General features: G+C 40.1%; 1 protein-coding gene across 2 annotated transcripts in view; it reads right to left on the bottom strand.

Annotated features, from left to right (window-relative positions):
- The window catches only part of KIF14 (kinesin family member 14), a 58,591-nt gene extending 45,581 nt beyond the window's left edge, over positions 1-13,010 (bottom strand). For both annotated transcript variants that reach the window (XR_012914496.1, XM_075996985.1), the window contains exons 1-5: positions 12,539-13,010; positions 10,040-11,257; positions 7,732-7,986; positions 6,938-7,025; positions 1,415-1,513 (exon numbers count right to left, since the gene is read on the bottom strand). Coding sequence is in view for 1 of the 2 variants with exons in the window: in XM_075996985.1 (XP_075853100.1) it covers positions 1,415-1,513; positions 6,938-7,025; positions 7,732-7,986; positions 10,040-11,142 (1,545 nt within the window). In the remaining variant the exon portion in view is untranslated. The remainder of the gene's footprint in view (positions 1-1,414; positions 1,514-6,937; positions 7,026-7,731; positions 7,987-10,039; positions 11,258-12,538) is intronic.
- Positions 13,011-19,697: the final 6,687 nt, after the last annotated feature.

Here is a 19,697-nt window from a genome sequence, read left to right as displayed (position 1 = left end):
TCAAAACCAAAAACTATTTATAGTTGCACAATATGCAACAATACATTGTAGCATCAAAGTTCTTACTAGTTTTTTCTTCTTCGTTTTCTTCTTCTTTTCCATAGAGACAGGGTGTGGTCTTAAACAATCCTCCCATCCCAGCCTTCCACAATGCTGGGATTACAGGAATGAACCACTATGCCTGGCCTAGTTTTTTATATTCTTAAATTAAATTTTCAGTAGATGCTATCTATATACTTTTTTTTTTTTTTTTGAGAAAGAGTCTCACTTTGTTGTCCAGGCTAGAGTGACTGCCATGGCACCAGCCTAGCTCACAGCAACCTCAAACTCCTGAGTCTCGCTTTGTTGCCTAGGCTAGAGTGAGTGCCGTGGCGTCAGCCTTGCTCACAGCAACCTCAAACTCCTGGGCTCGAGCGATCCTCCTGCCTCAGCCTCCCGAGTAGCTGGTACTACAGGCATGTGCTACTGTGTCCGGCTAATTTTTTCTCTATATATTAGTTGGCCAATTAATTTCTTTCTATTTATAGTAGAGACGGGGTCTCATTCTTGCTCAAGCTGGTTTCGAACACCTGACCTCAAGCAATCCGCCCGCCTCAGCCTCCCAGAGTGCTAGGATTACAGGCATGAGCCACCGCGCCCGGCCAATACTATCTATATACTTTTAAATATCTCTCTAAAACACATTCATTAAAATTCCATAAATTTACATTTTTCTTCATTGTTACATTATTATACATTTCCGACTCTGTGACCAGAAATTTTAAGACAGAAGCCACAGAAGAAAATGTCAAGTTTTGTTTGTTTCTTGATGTCGCCAATAGTAAATTGCATAATCTTGGGAAAGTAAAGAAGGCAACTGACTTCATTAGATTTTTTTGTTTCTTGTGTTCCAAGGTCCTTTGGAAATTATAAATTTTAAGTTCAAATAGAAATTTTGTAAAGCTATGTAACTGTGAAACATTTTATTTCACAGATTATTTATAAGATAACAATTTGCTAAATAATTCACTGAAATACATATTCTATTTTTTTTGCACCAACCCCTGAAATACATATTCTATAATAAAAATATAATTTTAAAATTTTTTACTGGTTTTTGTTTTACACCCTATTAGGGATTTGATGTTTGACTTACACGGTCAAACTATAATAATCTTAGAACAAATATTTTGTCTTTAACTTTTACACAATTCTTGATTAAGATAAGGATGTTGAATTTTAATAACTAATTTCCACTAATGATAATGTTCAATTTTTCTAAATAACAATGTAGTTAGGCTGCAGATCCTAAGCATTTGCCATCATACAACAGCATTTTATAAAAATTTAAGCTATTATCACCCAGAGAACTCATAATTATATGTAATTACAAGAATAGAAAATAAAAACAAATAATAGATTGTTTTAATCTTACGGGTTGCTTTCTCTGCCCATTTTCACCTTTACAAACCAGAAGGTCATGAATTTTTTCGTTATATACTTCAAAGAAGCTCATTTCAAGGTGATAGCTGACCTGGTAAGAATAGAAACAGCATGTAATTTATTTTAAAATTCTTCACACGTTTTGCAAATCATATATCTGATATGGGTCTAGAATCCAAAATACATAAACAACTCTTACAACTCAACAACAAAGACAAATAGCCCAATTAAAAAACGGGCAAATGACTTGAATAGACGTTTCTCCAAAGATGATACACAAATGGCCAAAAAGCACATGAAAAGATGTTCAACATCATTTCTCTGTAGGGAAATGCAATCAAAGCCACAATGAGAAACCACATTATAGGATGGCTATAATTTTTTTCAAATGAAAAGCAAGTGTTGATGAGGATATGGAGCAATTGGGACCCTACTCCATTGCTGGTGGAAATGTATTTACTAAAATGGTGCAGCCTCTGTAGAACATAGTTGGCAGTTCCTCAAAAGGTTAAATATAAAATTACCATATGACCCAGTAACCACTCCTATACATCCAAAATAATCAAGAACAACTATTCAAACAAAAATGTGTACCAATGTTCACAGCAGCACTATTCACAATAGCCAAAAGGTGGAAACAACCCAAATGTTCATCAACCGACGAATCGATAAATGAAACTGCTATATCCACACAATGGAATATTATTCAGCCACTAAAGGAATGAAGTACTGATATATGCTACAATATGGACAACCTCCAACATGTTATACCAAGTGAAAGAAGCCTGACATAAAAGGGCACATATTGCATGATTCCATCTACATGAATTCCAGAATAGGTAAATCCATAAAAACATAAAGCAGATTAGTAGGTTTCGGGAGTTAGGGAGAAGGGAAAATGGGTTGTGACTACTTAATGAGTACAGGGTATCCTTTGGGGGTGATGAAAATTATGGGGGACTAGAGAGAGATGACAGCTGCACAACATTATGAATGTACTAAATGCCACTGAACTGTATACTCTAAAGTGGTTAATTTTGTTATATGAATTTTATCTTGTTAAAAAATATTTTAATATGAACAACAACAGAAGTCCTTGCATTTCTTCTTCTTAACTTCTAGGTAATGTCCAATTCAACCTAATAAGCAAATCTTAAGTATCTATATCCTATGTGTATGGCTTTAATATTTTCAGAAGGATATAAAGAAGTTTCAGACAAGGTCCTTGCCCATGAGGTTATGATCTCAGAGAAATACAACATACTGTCCAACAGACAAGACAGAGCAATAGAAAATTAAGAAGCTTGGGCTGGGCTCACACCTCTAATCCTAGCACTCTGGGAGTTCGAGTGGGAGGATAGATTGAGCTTAGGAGTTCGAGACCAGCCTGATCAAGAGCAAGACCCTGTCTCTACTTAAAATAGAAAAAATTAGCTGGACATGGTGGCATGTTCTTGTAGTCCCAGCTACTCAGGAGGCTGAGGCAGGAGGATCACTTGAGCCCAGATATTTGAGGTTGCTCTGAGTTAGGCTGATGCCATGGCACTCTATCCCCAGCGACAGAGCAAGACTCTGTCACAAAAAAAAAAAAAAGAAAAAGAAAGAAAATTAAGAACCAAAATGAGAGATAATGACTATAAATAAAATGACTAATCCTAAAGGGGGGAAACTAGGATGGCCAGAGGCTGGGTAAGGAGTAAATAGAATGTGAGTCATGAAAGATGGAGGGGACCAGACCAGAAAAAGAAGGTAAGACAGCAGCACCTATGTATGGGGTGTGCTCAGGACAGAAAAGACACTCTCAGGCCGGGCGCGGTGGCTCACGCCTGTAATCCTAGCACTCTGGGAGGCCGAGGCGGGCAGATTGCTCAAGGTGAGGAGTTTGAAACCAGCCTGAGCAAGAGTGAGACCCCATCTCTACTATAAATAGAAAGAAATTGATTGGCCAATTCATTTTCTATAATAAATATAGAAAAAATTAGCCAAACATGGTGGCGCATGACTATAGTCCCAGCTACTCGGGAGGCTAAGGCAGCAGGATTGCTTGAGCCCAGAAGTTTGAGGCTGCTGTGAGCTAGGCTGACGCCAAGGCACTCACTCTAGCCTGGGCAACAAAGTGAGACTCTGTCTCAAGAGAAAAAAAAAGGCCAGGCGTGGTGGCTCATGCCTGTAATCCTAGCACTCTGGGAGGCCGAGGCTGGCGGATCGCTTGAGGTCAGGAGTTCGAAACCAGCCTGAGCGAGACCCCATCTCTACCAAAAATAGAAAGAAATTAATCGACCAACTAAAAATATATAAATAAAAAATTAGTCCGGCATGGTGGCACATGCCTGTAGTCCCAGCTACTTGGAAGGCTGAGGCAGCAGGATTGCTTGAGCCCAGGAGTTCGAGGTTGCTGTGAGCTAGGCTGATGCCACGGCAGTCACTCTAGCCTGGGCAACAAAGTGAGACTCTGTCTCAAAAAAAAAGACAAGACAAGACACTCTATACGTTGACATTCAATCTGACAAGATGAGACTTTAAATCATTATTTCTCATAGGAGCAGAAAGCAATCAACACACCAAGTAAGGCTCAGCCTCTCCTCCTTTTGACTAAGAAAGATACTGTGTTGAGTCCAAAAAGGAGAAATTTTGCTGCCATGCAGCTTTTTTGACAGTTAGGGAGTGGTTTCCTAGTTAGAGAAATAAATTTCATCCATTGGCCCAGAAGTGAGTCAGCAAGCAACTAACAGGATTGGATGCTTCAAGGGAGTTTCAAAAGATTTAGGTTTAATTCACCAAGTATTTACTGTGCCCCAGTAGGTACAAAGCAGGCTTCTAAGAGCTGTTGGAAAACATGAGATGAACTGGACATAGTCTTTACCCTGAAAGAACTCACAATCTAATAGGAAACGCAATATAGTACATGAGCAGTAAAAGGCAGAGTATAATTGGCGTCATTGGCGAGGAACAACGCAGTTTCAAAGAGAACAGATATATGGAACACTGTAATTATAAGATCATTTACAAATACTATGTTATAGGTATGGGGGCTCAGAATTCAAAAAACATGTATTAATACCTTTTTATATAAAATAGTATTATATATTATATTATGGAGGCTCCAAGAGGACTTAGAAACGGCAGTATAGTGGGAAAGGAGTTAGGAAAGGTATGTGAGGCCACACTGGTGAGAAACTACTTTTTTCTTCTCTAAGGCTCCTGCCATCATACCCTCCAATAGATACAACAGAGCAATAGAAAATTAAGAACAAAAATGAGAGATAATGACTATAAATATAATGACTAATCGGAAAGGGGCCGTACCACCTTCTATCCCCCCTGCTCAGCATCCATTCTGAGTAAGTGATATAACTACAATCATTTAGTTGCACTCACTATGTGCCAGGCACTATACAAAACCTCTTACATAAAGCAACTCATTTAATCCTTACAGCAAACCTATGAGAAAGATACCATCATCATCTCAATTTTCTGCGATGAAACACAGAGGTTAAGTAAATTGTTCAAGGTCATACTTCTAGTAAAGTGCAAAAGCTTAGATTCAAATTCAATTAATCTATCTCCAAAGTCCATGCTCTTAATCATTACATTATGTTCCTTAGTGATATAGTCATGCTATGCAAAATCTATGCAAAACCAGTTCTTTCCCAATCATTCCAAAGACCTCTGCACCTCTACTTCACCTTATCTATCTCTCCCTGACTTATATTACCTACAAATTACTCTCCCTCTAAAATCTTAAACAGAGAACTCTGTCCCACAAGCCCAAAGCTTTCTCACTTCCTTATTCCCACTAACCTTAGACTTGAATCACATTATAGTCTCCATACAACCATGTTTCTACTGATCCCCCTACTCCTCCTATTTTTAATTTAATTCCTGGGAGTGAGAAGTTGAGGGGAGAAAAGACCACAGAGGAAGGACAGCATATCCACAGGGAAGACAGAACTCAACATCTACTCAATTCTGCTTTTTCTCTCGTGATCTCAAAGAATGCCATCAATATCTACTCTGGTTCTCCAATCAGAAATATTGATTTCCCTCTCCCTCATCCTCCATTTCCAACAGTCAGCAAATCTTACCAGTTCTACTTACTTTCTATCTCTCAGTTTGCCCCCGTGGCCACCCCTACTGTCAAACTACCTTCATTTAACTCCTTGACATGTCTTATCCAGCTTACGAGTCTCACAGCTGGCCTCTTTGCATCCAGTCCTATTTCCCTTCAATCCATGCTCCACATCACAGCCAGGGCTATTTTTTTTTTTTTTAAAAGAATAAATACGATCATATCACTCCCCTGTTCAAAATCCTTCCATAGCCTTTTAGATTCCTGGAAGCATGGTTCACAAAGTCCTTCATGAGCTGAGTTCTGTCTGCCTCTCTAGTTTCATCTCTTCTCACCCTCCACCCTTGAATTTCACATTCAAAACAAAGTAAACAATTTATAGATTCCTAAAGGTGCCCTACTTTCTTGCTTTCAAATCTTTGCACATGCTGCTCCCTCTGCCTGGAATGTCCTTCCCCCCCGCCCCTTGGTTGTCACCAAGCTAGTAACTGCTATAAATCCTTCAAAAATAAGCTCAGTTGCTCATTTCTCTACAAGAAACTCTGTCTCCCTCTAATCTTACATGTTCTCACTCACATGTTCTATCACATCGTTTAATTTATTCAGCATTTAATTGATTGTACTTGGCTGCTTACTGGCCCATTTCTCCAATGATACTTTCCTGACTGCAGGGACTAAGTCTTTTAACTCTGTGCCACCAATCTAGCATGGTATTTTCCCAATTTCCCTTTTCCTAAGAATTACTAGAGAAAAAGCATAAAACTTATAAAACCCCCTGCTCTACTCCAGACCAACTGACTCAGAATCTCCAGAAGAGATTTTTAGCAAGAACATGTGCACATACACGCACACACAGACCCCTGCCACATCTCTGGTGAATCTTAAGATAAAGCAAATTTGAGGAGAAAAAAATTGGTCTAATAGAGTGTCTGGCAACAGCTGACACTCAGTAAATATTTGCTGAATATATAAAGAAGTGAAAAGGGAACCCGGCACAGCCTGTTCAGGTGGAGTATAGCGGAAAAAGCACGGCTTTTGAAGTCAAATATGGGTTCAAACTCCAGCTTTACTACGCTTTCTGCTTCACATTGCCAAAAAGTTTATGCCTGCTGTCCTTAGTTATGTCTGCGCACCTGACTACAGAGACATGTATAATGGCACATAACCACCACACCATGAGCCACTAGACATACACAGAAGAAATAAAGCAGAGAAAGGTAGAAAAGACAGAAGAGATGATGCCCCATCGCTGTCCACCAGGTGGAACGGATTCTGAATTTGGAATCCCCATCCTCCCTCTCTCCACACCAGTTCCAGAGGACAGTCATCTAGAAATTAGAACTACATCTTCTATTAAATATTTCCTTAGAGGCATGACTCTGATTTGAACTTGATTTGACTATTTTCTAGTCTGATATGAAGCTTGCAGATATTATGAAAACATACCTCTTGGGATTGTTTTTTGGCTACTTGAGCAAAAAGATCTTCACAAAATCTTGGAATTATTCCTGGTTCTTCACTAAATCCCATCATCCTGGAAAATACATTATGAATAAGAAGTAAGTAAAACCAAATAGGTTTTTTTAAAAAAATATTTTGGGGTAAATGGGCTGGGGAAAGAATGAGCAGCAAGTTAACTAAATCTCAAAAGAACCCACACTCAGGAGCCAAATCTGTCTTAGCCCCAATCTTGATCCCACTGTTTATTAGCTCTGTGACCTTGGACAAAATACTTGACCTTACTAAACCTCAATTTCCTCTTCTGTAAAATGGGAATAATAAAAGTATCTAACTTAGAGAGCTGTGAGAGAGTATAAGCTAAGCCTTTAGCACAGGGCCTGGAATATAGTAGGAACTCAATAAATGTTATCTACTATTAAAATTCTCAGTATTTCCTTCTAGGACAGGAATTATTACCATGGCTACTATTTATCAAATGCCTTACTTGTAATTCTCTAAATACTTAAAAGGTAACTTCTCTGTGCTTCAGTTTACACAAGAAATATAAATTACAGTAAAACAGGGCCACTGATACTTACAAGGTAAATTGTATCTCATGTGTAAACTGAAGCCCTGAGGCTAAGTACTTGCCCAAGTTTGCAGAACTAGTACATAAAATGGTAAGATTTGAGCCCAGATCTCTGTGGTTTCAAAACTACATTCTTTCCATCACATCATGTTGTTTCTCACAAAAGAAGATGTAAACATTTCTGGATAATTGCATTTGCAATACAACTTACGTATATGATTTTCCAGAGCCAGTCTGACCATAGGCAAAAAGACAGGTATTATAGCCTTCAAAGGCTCTCTCTAGGAGTGGTGCTGCTAGCCTCTCATAGACAGTTGTCTGGCTAGCATAGTGAGGATGACATTCATCAAAAGACCAGAATGAAACATCATAAATAAAATTATAAACTTGTTTCATGTCAGGATGTTCCACAGTTATTTCTTCCCCATTCATGAAGACTACCTGGGAAGCTTTTTCAATCTTCTCTCTTTAAAGAAGCACAAAGGTAACAGCTTTAAGTTTAAATTAATAATAAAGAAAGAAAGAAGCACAAAGAAAAAAATCAAGTTATTACAATTGTAGGTATTATTGTAGGTATTATTCCTACAGAATATAATAAGGACCTGAGAACCAGTAAAATATAACATTCTTTCAAGGCAAGATAATTCTTTAGTTTTATGTGGAAAATGCAGACCAGCAAACATAATTCTAGTGGGTTTGTAAAATATATTTCTGCAATTCTAGTGCCACCAATCAAAAGGAAAATGGAATTCCAGATTTCTCCTCCAGAAAACCTACCCTACTTCTACAAGATTTTTCCTCTTTACCTTGTTCTTTAAACTATACCTTTTCCCCATCCCACCTACTCTAATCTATCTAAACTCTTCAGCTGAAATCTAGAAACATCTTTATTATACAAATTTGGGGGGCACTGATCTATATAAAGCTGGCATAAAATATAATTTCAACAAACTCATATGAATGTAAGTTTGAATCATAAGTCACTTGGCTACTAGCTGTTGTCACTGTTATTCCAACGGTTCCTCCTTCCTCTACATTCTCTCTTCTAAAATCATGAATCTTCATGTCTATCCTTCTTCCATCTCAGACTTAGGTAATCTTTCACTTACTCAAGATCTGTAGTAAAACAATGTCACCCCTCTTCTGGCCCCCGATTTCCACCCCCTCCTCTGAGATTCTGCTGTGAATCAGAATTTATCCTGGAAACCATCTGCCTCATCAATTTGATAAGTGCCAATTCACACCAGTGCTGCTTTCAAGGCTTGTCTGATGAGTCTGGAATCAGGCACTTGGTCCCTTCCTATGTTCATTTCAATGTAGTCATCTATCTTGGGTTTTGTCCCACCAGTTCGGCTCCTTATATTGCCTTTCTTCCTGTCATGGTGTCTGAGGCTTTTCTATTAGACTTTCCAACTCCTCAAATTAACAAACCCTCAGGTCTCTCCCCTTATTACTAACTCATTTTCACTAGAAAGGTCTTATAACTTGCAAACTGGAGGTTCCTTCTCCAATGCAGTGATCATCATATCCTCTTCCAACTTGTTTGGACACATACCATCAAGTTAAACACTACTGACCCTGTGAAATTTTCCCCTGTTCTCCCTTAAAATATTTTAAAACAATTAGATTTCACATTTCACTTTTTCAACTCTACCCTAATCTGTGTCTCTGTCCCACCCACAATCACTTTTGGAGAGAAATTTTTTGCCATCAAAATCAAATAAATGACTGCATCTATAACCACTATATTTTAATCAGATGAGGACGATGATCACCACTCTGGAAAGGGTTTTGAAAGGACCTCTTTGGGAAACAAGTAACCTGTTATGGCTCTTTGTAAAGCAAAGGTAGACGATCCCAGCATATACTGCAGCTCTGAAAGCAGACTGCATCAGAGACTTAAATGACTTAATCAGGCTTTTTTTTTTTTTTAAATAATTCCAAAAACAAGGAAATATTCAGGCTTTTTAAAAGCAGTATATTGGGAGACCGAGGCGGGTGGATCGCTCAAGGTCAGGAGTTCGAAACCAGCCTGAGCAAGAGCGGAGACCCCGTCTCTACTAAAAAAACAGAAAGAAATTAATTGGCCAACTAAAAATATACAGAAAAAATTAGCCGGGCATGGTGGCACATGCCTGTAGTCCCAGCTACTGGGGAGGCTGAAGCAGAAGGATTGCTTGACCCCAGGAGTCTGAGGTTGCTGTGAGCTAGGCTGATGCCACGGCACTCTAGCCCGGGCAACAGAGCAAGCCTCTGTCTCAAAAAATAAAATAAAATAAAATAAAATAAAAGCAGTATACCTAAAAACTTACATATGTAAAATGTGGTGATTTGGGGTTTTCTATTGTACAATCATCAAAAATTATCAACATACTACAACTAAACCCAAAAGTTTTTTCTACGTAAAATTATCAACAAGTTTGAAGATACTTAAATATGCTTACTTTCCAAAGGTAGAGGAATTAAAGACACATTACATGTTACTGGCTTGGCTTTAGATTTTAAAAGGTGTGTCATACCTCTTGGTGAAAGGCCTTATGCGTACTGCCACTGTCACTTGACTGTTCTCTACTTTTAAGGGGTCTGTTTCTTTAGAGGTGTTCTGAACTGCAGTTTCTTCCATAGCAGGGAGTGTATTTTCTTGTGAACGTTCCCTTTTATTTGCAAGAAGAGAACTTTTTGGCCTTTGTTTAACTTGAAGGTTAGGCATCCTATTCTTGAGTACAGAGGCTGCTGGGCTCTTAAGCTGAGGCATGCCACTCTTTGGTGTCAATTTGTGGTCTGTTATACATTTCATAGGTGTTTTTTCTAAGCTTCCAAATTTATTTGAATTTTTTGCAAGGTCCTTCCCGATACTTCTATGATGTAAGTTTCCTATTCCTAACACTTTCACATCCAACTTGCTTTGAATAGGTTTCGCTGCCAAGTGTCCTGATTTAACAACTTCAGTTTGATCCTGGGAACCAATGGGTGCTCGGTTACTTGAGTATTTAAGTGCAACATTTTCATTTGCCCCACTGCTGGCAGAAAATGTTTCTTTGTATTTCTCATCAGCCACCATTTCAATGTCTTTTGGATCTTTAGCTAAAGGTATAGAAGATGCAACAAAAGAGTTTTTAACATTATTTACAACATTTACATTTGTAGTAGTTTCCTTTGAAGCACAATTATTTTCTCTTTCGCCTCCCACATCCTGCATTGTTTTCCACTTCTCGATGTAATCTGTTTTAGCTGTTTTCCACTTTTCCGAAGAATCTGTTTTAGCACGACGTTGTAATGTAAGGCATTTTTCTGCTGTTTTTTCAGTTGTTTCTCCTGACTCACTACCAAGCAAAGATGATTCTTTGTTCCTTGTAGTTCTTCTCTGAAGTGCCAATTTACCTACAGGGTTAGGGGTAAGGGATATACCTTCTGTTTTCGTACTGGCAGAAATAACGTAAGTGCTATTTATGTCTCTGGTTTTACTTGCAGATCTCAATAACGGATCATCATTTTCACATTCTGACATATCCGACTTCAAATGCAGCTTTAGTCTGCTACTGTGGGTGAGGGCGCTTAGTGAAGAACTCTTTGGGGTAGAAGTAATGCTGTTATTTCTATTATGAGCAGTGTGTACTGACATTTTGGCAGACAGTTATTTTTAAAAGAATGTCGCTGACGATTCTAATCTCCTCTTTGGACATTCGTTTAATTTCCAGCCATTTCTTATGTATTAGTTTCTAAAAATATCCGCTAAACTGCAAAAAAATAATGAAGGATTTAGATTGCACAGTCTACAAACAAGCTTTAATAATATAGAGAACATCCCATTGTATAATTCTCAGAAGCATACATTAGAATAAATCACAATCTCTAGCTCAGACATCGCTTCCAAGCAACTCCAGACAAATCTCTTCCCTCAAAGAGCTTAAAATCTTTATTCAACAAATATTTAGCTGGGCATGGAGGTGCATGCCTGTAGTCCCAGCTACTTGGGAGGCTGAGGCAGTAGGATCGCTTGAGCCCAGGAGTTTGAGGTTGCTGTGAGCTAGGCTGACGCCACGGCACTCACTCTAGCCAGGGCAACAAAAGTGAGACTCTGTCTCAAAAAAAAAAAAAACAAAACAAAACAAATATTTAAGTCTCCATATGTGCCAGGCCCTCTGATAGATACTATTGACTTCAAAGACAAGAATTCTTTTCTCATTGCCTTAGGATAGTCTAGAAGAAACACAGATAACCCATACATCAAGCCACATGTGCCAAGTGACTTAAGAGATGTGAAAAGTTCATGTCAGCATAGATTTTTTTTTTTTTATGTACCCTCAGCTTGGGAAGTGGAGTGGATTAAAGGAAACCCTAGTACCTAAATCAGAGTATGGAGCAAGTATTTATATAAACAGCTGTTAAATATATGCTGAATACAGGAAATGCCTATACAGGATATTAAATTGATTGGTGTCTAAAGGCAGATTAAGTACCCAAATAAGTACCACGGTCAATAAGTATGATAAACCTTGTAACTTAGTTGCTTGTGTTGAGAAAAACCGTGCAAGATTACAGAAGCAGACAGCCTACGCTTTAGCAGTTAGACAAAAAATTATACAGGGGTGCAGTATGTAAATAAATGTATGTCAACAATATCTAACAGGCATCAACGTTTAAAAGAACGGGAACAGGAGTGGCAGGTAAGACACCTGGCTTCTAGTCAAGTCCGCATCAATCTCCTTACGTGGATGCAAACAAGTCTTCCTTCTAATGTGCTTGCTTGGTTCTAACTTGTAAAATGACCCTGGCTCAAACTGTTGCGGAGGTTACTGCTGTCGAGGAACAAATCGATAAAAGTTCATCTTTAAGTGAGTCTTATATTTTTACATAAATAAGAAATCATTACCAAAAAATAAAACCCTGTCAGGCTGTAAGTATCTCCCGTCAACCTTTCGACCAAAAAGTATAGAATATTTCTGTTAGGAAATGAATTTAAAGGCCAGAAAAGATTCTGGAAATTCCGCTGCAGCTGAAAACTGTTTGCTACTTACACAAATCAACACAGGTTTGTGTCTGTTTTTCGGCCATTTCGCCGTCAGGTTTTAAAGCGGGCTGGCGGGCATCAAGGAAAGTGAGTTACAGCCTGAACCGAAACGTCCGGCGATTCAGTTCTTCCTCAAGGAGTCGCTGCGCGGGGCTGGGACGGAGAAAGTACCTCTTAACGCCAGCCGACCCGGCGAGGCACGGCGGGCGAAGGCTGCGGGCCGAGCGGTCCTCAAGTCCGGCGTCCCGGTCCCCACAGAGCCGCCCCCTCACGCCCTTCCTTCGGGGACCCCCTTCGCCGCCCACCCAGAGTTCCCGGGAATTGAAGGGGCGACCGGAACTACCACCACCCGCCCGCACCGCAGCGGCCGCCCGCGGAGGAAGCGCCTGCACGCTCTCCCCAGCACCGAGACTTCGCCACTCCGCGGGGCGCGCCACCTCAGGGGCCCCCTAAAAAGCCGCCCGGACGCCAGTCACCACTTCCCGCGACGGCCGCAATTTGAATGGCCGCCCCGCTCTCTGATTGGCTGCTGGGCGTTGCGTCAGGCGCCGCGCCTTCGCTTCCTCCAGCCCCCCCCGGAAGCGCCGGCGGTGGGTTCTGATTGGGGAGTCTAAATGCTAGTCCCGCCCCTCCGTCATCTCCCAGGCAACGCTCCCCTCGGGCTCAGCGGATGCGCGGAGCTTGGGCACCTGTAAAGCCACCTGAGGAAGGCGTGGCGGCTTGGGAGCGTCTCACGAGAAGCGTGACGGTGACACTCCCGTGTCGCTCTGTGATACAAAAGAAGCAGAGTCTATCCGCCTTACAGTGAAGACTTCACCTTGTAAAACGGCTATTTGCCCCCAAGTGAATCATAATCATCAACACTTTTATTATATTACAGTATTTCCCGTGCAAGGCATGGAGGTACCAAATGTGCTAAATGCCTTACAAGGACTTTTAAAAACTTAATCCTGAAAATCTTGTAAGTATTAATATTATAGTATCCCCAGTTTACAGATGAGGAACTGAGGTTTAGAGTTATTAAATAATAAACTTGGGAAAGGTCAGACAACTAGCAGTGGCATTACTGCAACTCCAAAGGGGTTGCCCTAACATCTGACTCGGTTTCAATAAATGTTCCAATATTTTGAAACCTGAAAAAAAAACTAACAAACATGCATTCTGAAAAATAACCAGATCGATAAGGACTCTAGCCAAGTAGATATTATAAAGCAACAATATTTTTTAAACAGACAAAAAGTACAGATAATGGAAATGTATTCAGTGAGAGAGACTAGAATTGGGTCCAACTATATAGACAAGTTAAATGTACAATAAAGTAGTCATTCTAAAACATACTGTAAATCTAGTCAAAACAGAAGCCTTGGGTTATTAAAAAAAAACCAAAAAACAAAAGAAGAAAATTTAAAAAAGAAAAAAAGTTAAAAAATAAAAAATATATAAATAAATAAAACATACTGTAAAAATCATTCTAAAATTTAATTGAAATTATAGGGAAACTATCAGAAAATAAAATTTAATGTTTATTGGATCTATGGGAAAATGATCATTCAGTTTAGAAGCAAAACAAGTTATGGCCAAGGAAAAGACTAACAAACTCAAATACATAAAAATTTTAAACTTATGTGTAATTAAAAATATTAATAGTAAAATAAAATGTAAGATAACTAGAAAAATACATTAAATATGACAGAGATATGAAAACATTTCTCAATTTTATAAGGAAAATAAATAGATGAGAAAATGATCTATGAAAACACACAAAGGTATTTCACACAAAAATAATTCATATACATACAAAAATAATTTATATGAAAATAGAATGCAAACACTCAACCATTAAATGCAAGTTTTTTAAAAAAATTAGATACAAGTAAAAAAAATTTCTTTTTAATTTTAGTGCTGGTGATTTTGCACCAAAATTAAAAGTATACATTTCTAGTGACATAAATTGGTATGCTTCTTGGGGACTTCGACCATATCTGTTCACAGTGTATCCCTAGTGCTTAGTATAAGCCCTGATTATACAGTAGATGCTCAATAAATATTTGTGGGCTTTTTTATTAATTGTTTTTAGAGACAAGGTCTTACCATATTGCCCAGGCTGGGCTTGAACTCCTGAGCTGAAGAGATTCCCCTCTACCCCACCTCTACCCAAGTCTACATCCCTACTCCTCTATCCTAGACTCCTGAGTGGTTGAGACCACAGGCATTCACCATGGGCCCCAGCTTAAATATTTGTTGAGTAAATAGCAAACCCTTCTAACAAGCAAAGTGAAAATACATTGGAAGAATCATAAAGGTATTCATACCCTCTGACCTAATAACTGCACTATAGAAATTTATTCTAAGAAAATATTTTAGTAGAAACCAAAAAGTATGCAGGAATATTGTCTATCCATATTAGCCTCAAACTGGAAAAAAAAATCTAACTGCCCAACTGTGACAGAATGCTTTAAATGTTTAAAAATGAGAAAAAAAATAATAAATTATGTTAAAACTATGAAGTGTCCATTCACATTATGATTATGAATTAAATAGGACGGGACGATGCCTGGCCTATAGACCAAACCGTAATCTGCCCCACCAGACTGTGAGCCCGGGATGGAGCAGGACCTTGTCCGTCTCACCCTTGTCAGCCTGAGGTGCCTGGCATGGAAATTCACAGGACCACTGTATAATATTAGCCACTTTTCTTCTTAATTTTTGTCGGTTAGATGCTCCCAATGTAATTCTAACCACAGGATTAATACTCCACAGAATCAAAGACCACCTGTGAGCCTCCTCCTGGTTACACAAGAGGGATTTTGATCTTTTCTTTATTACACTGAGATAGTGCTTCTCTCTCCAAATCCTTTCTGCAGCTGACTAGCAGAGAAAGTCACTTAACCTCTGGCTGACTCCAGTTCCTCATATGGAAATTGAAGATGATAATACTACCTACCCTGAAGAGTTGTAATGAGGATTAAATTAGATAATGTATGCAAAGTGCTCAGCATAGAACTTGGCACAGGATTAATGCTCGATAAATGTTAGCTAGTAAATGTCATAGCCTGCCCTAATGTAACTCTCCAAAGCACTGAAAAGCCCTATTCAAGCTAGTGCTGAGGAACTGGGATGGTGCGTTTTACAGGCCCTCTGTTATAATGATAATGGCACATCTTATTTTACGAAGGATAAGGATTATGATTTAATCCCTGGAAATAACCAACAAGATGCCATAGTGAGTCCTTTTGTAATGGACTCTCTGTACTCTATTAAAAACCAAGAGAGAACAACGAAACACTGTCTCTGAGGGGGAGCCGTACTAATCTCTGTTTTGCTCCAATTTAATTAAATTTTTTTAGAAATTCAGATCATGTATGATTTTTGAAGGGAGACAAGTAAAAGGAATGTAGAAAATGAAGATTTAGTCAGCACAAGATTCCTAGGAGGAACAACCCGATGCTTCTCAATTCATTTCAAGGAACTCATCTCAGTCCGTCTGAGTCAGTGGCTAGCACCCCACCCGGCTTTGGGGCATGGCATCTTCTCTAACCTCGGAAAGCAGCTGGCAGTGTCAGAGCTCTGCTTAGACAGAGGGAGTGCTTTGTTACTGCCAACACAGCAACTGTTTTAAATGCCCTATATGGTCTTTTTTTTTTTTTTTTTTTGGAGTGGGGGGACAGAGGCAGGAGGATCGCTTGAGCCCAGGAGTGTGAGGTTGCTGTGAGCTAGGCTGACGCCACGGCACTCACTCTAGCCTGGGCAACACAGTGAGACTCTGTCTCAAAAAAATAAAAATAAATAAAATAAATAAATAAAACCAAACCAAGGGGCCATTAAGGCCCCCAATAAGCAGAATTCCAGTAAACACAGGAGTGAAGCTAGAAGAGAAGAACTAAGGCACAAACAGATAAAGGAACCCAGGCCTTTTTCCATGAACACAGCTGAGATGTCCACAGCTCTTTTGTAAAGTTGGATGCTAACCTCAGGGTACATCGGTTGGGTGAAGGACATGACAGGGACGGGAACAGGACACTGCTGTCTTCGTTCCGACTTGCTGAAGGCCAACATTCCCTCTGCTCCCTTTTCCTTCCCTTCCCTTCTCAGCTCACTGCCAGCTATCTTCTTCCCCTGCTGTTTCACCAATAAACTTGCTAGCGCTAATAAAAACTGAACTTCAGACCTTATGTGACTTGTCCTCTCTGCAGCATTTCAAGCAGGTGTTTTCCGAGGTATTTACTCTCCTCAGCTCCAGAGTCTCCCATACCTCCTTCTCAGTTTCATTCCATTGCTCTTTCTTCCCAGTGAAAGGAGGAGCTAGAGAACAAAGGGGAAGAACTGATTTGGGGGTAGAAATCAGTAAGTTTATTTTCAGGAAAAATTGAATTTGAAATGCCAAAGTTAGATGTCCAATTGGATAAATGTATGTGATGGCTGGAGCTCTGGCAGTCATTTTGGACCAGGAGGACAAGGGCCACACCCTAGAGATGGAAGAGTAGGAATTGGAAAGAACCTGGATCCCTGGTGACAGTGAGCTCTATATAAAAACCTGGACTTTCTACTTCCTGATTTCTTTTACGTAAGACAGAAATAAGCATCTATTTTAAAACTTATTTAAGTTTTCTGTTTTTATAGCCTAACCCTAACTGATATAACCCCCATTACCTACTTACAAAATAAAATTCAAATAGAACTTGAAAGGCCCCACGATCTGGCCCCTGCTTACCTTCCCACTTTATCTCGTGCCAAAGCCTTCCCCTGCTAATCTCTTGTAATTAATTCTGAACCATTTCAAATGACTTGTAGTTCTCCAGATGTACCACACACGTCTTTACGTGTTCTTGGTGCTCACATGGGTGTTGGGGAGCAGATGCCCTCGGCCACTGGCACCCTCCCTGCACTGCAGCCTGTGCCAGGACTCCCATGCAGGCAGGACAGTCTTCTAAAAGTCCCGCAGTATGAGCCAGGCTGACAATAGATGAACTCTTCCCTCGAGCAAAACCTTATCCTGTTAGAGACTAAAACCCTCAACACCCCAATGACTTGTCCTACGCACAGGGCCTCGCCCTAGAAAAATTCCTAGGACAGAAACAGCACCCCACCCTCCAGCTATAGCTCCGAGAAGAATGCATCCCATGACGTGCTGACCACGGAATTCTCCAGGGTGTGCTGACTGCAATTGTTCCCGACCACCTGCCAGGTTGGGGTTGGGTAACCAGACACAAACAGCCTCGATAAGATACTGATTGGGGCTGATTAGCCCAAACCCGAGCCTCATCATCCCCCCCGCTCTATTTTTCTGTTCATACTTCCTTGTTTCTGTATGATTATAAAACCAGCAGAAAATCTAAGTAAAGTAGACCTTGGCAACCCTTTGCTTGGTCTCGTTCCTTTCTCTCGCCCATCTCTTTCAGGCATGGTCCCCCTTGACCCCCTCGAGTAACAGAAGGTCCCACGGGCCGGGACATTATCCCAAATAATCCATACAGTAATTCTGAAAACAAAAGCAAGTATTCTTTTAAAAATCCACCAGAGGGAGACAAACTGAAAGAAAACGTGGAAGGAGTTCCAAAGTACATTTGAAGCCTAGATTTTGACTCATGCTAATTAATGGTTTCTTAAGATACAAACCTGCTATAGCTTAGTCTGTTTTACAATTTTTTGATTATTAAAATGCGGGATGTATTTGCCTGCTCTGTGTTTGTATTTAGTTGCATTTGGGGCTGTCACATAAAGGTGCGATAGAAATTAATAGGTTTTTTTTTTTTTCTTTTTTTGAGAGTCTCGCTCTGTTGCCTGGGCTGGAGTGCCGTGGCGTCAGCCTAGCTCACAGCAACCTCAAACTCCTGGGCTCAAGCGATCCTCCTGCCTCAGCCTCCCGAGTAGCTGGGACTACAGGCAGGCGCCGCCGTGCCCGGCTAATTTTTTTCCATATATTTTTAGTTGGCCAATTAATTTCTTTCTATTGTTTAGTAGAGACGGGGTCTCGCTCTTGCTCAGGCTGGTTTTGAACTCCTGACCTTGAGCAATTCTCCCTCCTCGGCCTCCCAGAGTGCTAGGACTACAGGTGTGAGCCACCACGCCTGGCCAAAATTAATAGTTTTAAAGTCCAAAAGACAAAACAGGAGTTGTGGAGAAGTGATAAGAGTGCCACACTTGGATTCCAGCTGCCACGATGTAACAGTGGGACCACAGGCCAGTCTCCTTACTGCACTTTTCTCACTTGGGAATCGAAATTACTGGATTAAATAATCGTAACCACCAAGTATTAAGTCCCTCCTCAGTGCCAGCTACATACATTATCTCATTTAACTTCACTAATCCTGTAAGACAAGTATATCAGGATGATTACTGCTGTTTTCCCACGAGGGAAACTGAGCTCCCAGGGAGTTCAATAACTTGCCCAGTCGATGCCTACTGAGTTGCAGAGTGAGGTCTGCAACCTTGGAAACCGAGCAGCGTGGCCTGAGCTCTGTGCCGTCACCCTGCACGACCTTCCCTACAGTGATTCTTTCTGGTTCTCAAATTTGGGAGACTTCATAATGCAGACAAGAGTGAAACAAACTGCATGAACCTGAAAATAGTCTAAAGATCTGTCACATTTTACATTTTTCTTCTTGGTTCCTAATATATGTTAGACCAAGAGTCTTGCAAGTGTGCACTATAATGTACGTTTTGATCTGGTCTGATTGATAAAATCTTTACCAATTCAGCGGTGGGCACTCAGTACAATAATCCAAACACATTTAGCAGTACCACCAGTGATTGTAAAAGAAGCAACTATGTAAAGCTAGTAATCCTTTTTAATGTATAAAGAAGAGAAGTCAGGGATTAGTCAATATTACAGACACTCTTTTCCTCTTTGAATCATGCTGGTTTCATTCCAGGGAAGATTAGTAAGATTTAAAAACCATTGTCAGCCCCAGAGCCTACTGGGTAACTTTTTTTTTTTTTTTTTTTTTTTGAGAGAGCGTCTCGCTCTGTCGCCTGGGCTAGAGTGAGTGCCATGGCGTCAGCCTAGCTCACAGCAACCTCAAACTCCTGGGCTCAAGTGATCCTCCTGCCTCAGCCTCCCCAGTAGCTGGGACTACCCATATGTGCCAACATGCTGGGCTACTTTTTCTATATATTTTTAGTTGTCCAATTAATTTCTTTCTATTTTTAGTAGAGACGGGGGTCTC

This window comes from Microcebus murinus, chromosome 23, assembly GCF_040939455.1.
Source record: "Microcebus murinus isolate Inina chromosome 23, M.murinus_Inina_mat1.0, whole genome shotgun sequence".
Taxonomy (NCBI): Eukaryota; Metazoa; Chordata; class Mammalia; order Primates; family Cheirogaleidae; genus Microcebus; species Microcebus murinus.
The sequence above is the reverse complement of the archived record's forward strand: the minus strand, read 5'-3'. Positions and strand labels throughout refer to the sequence as shown.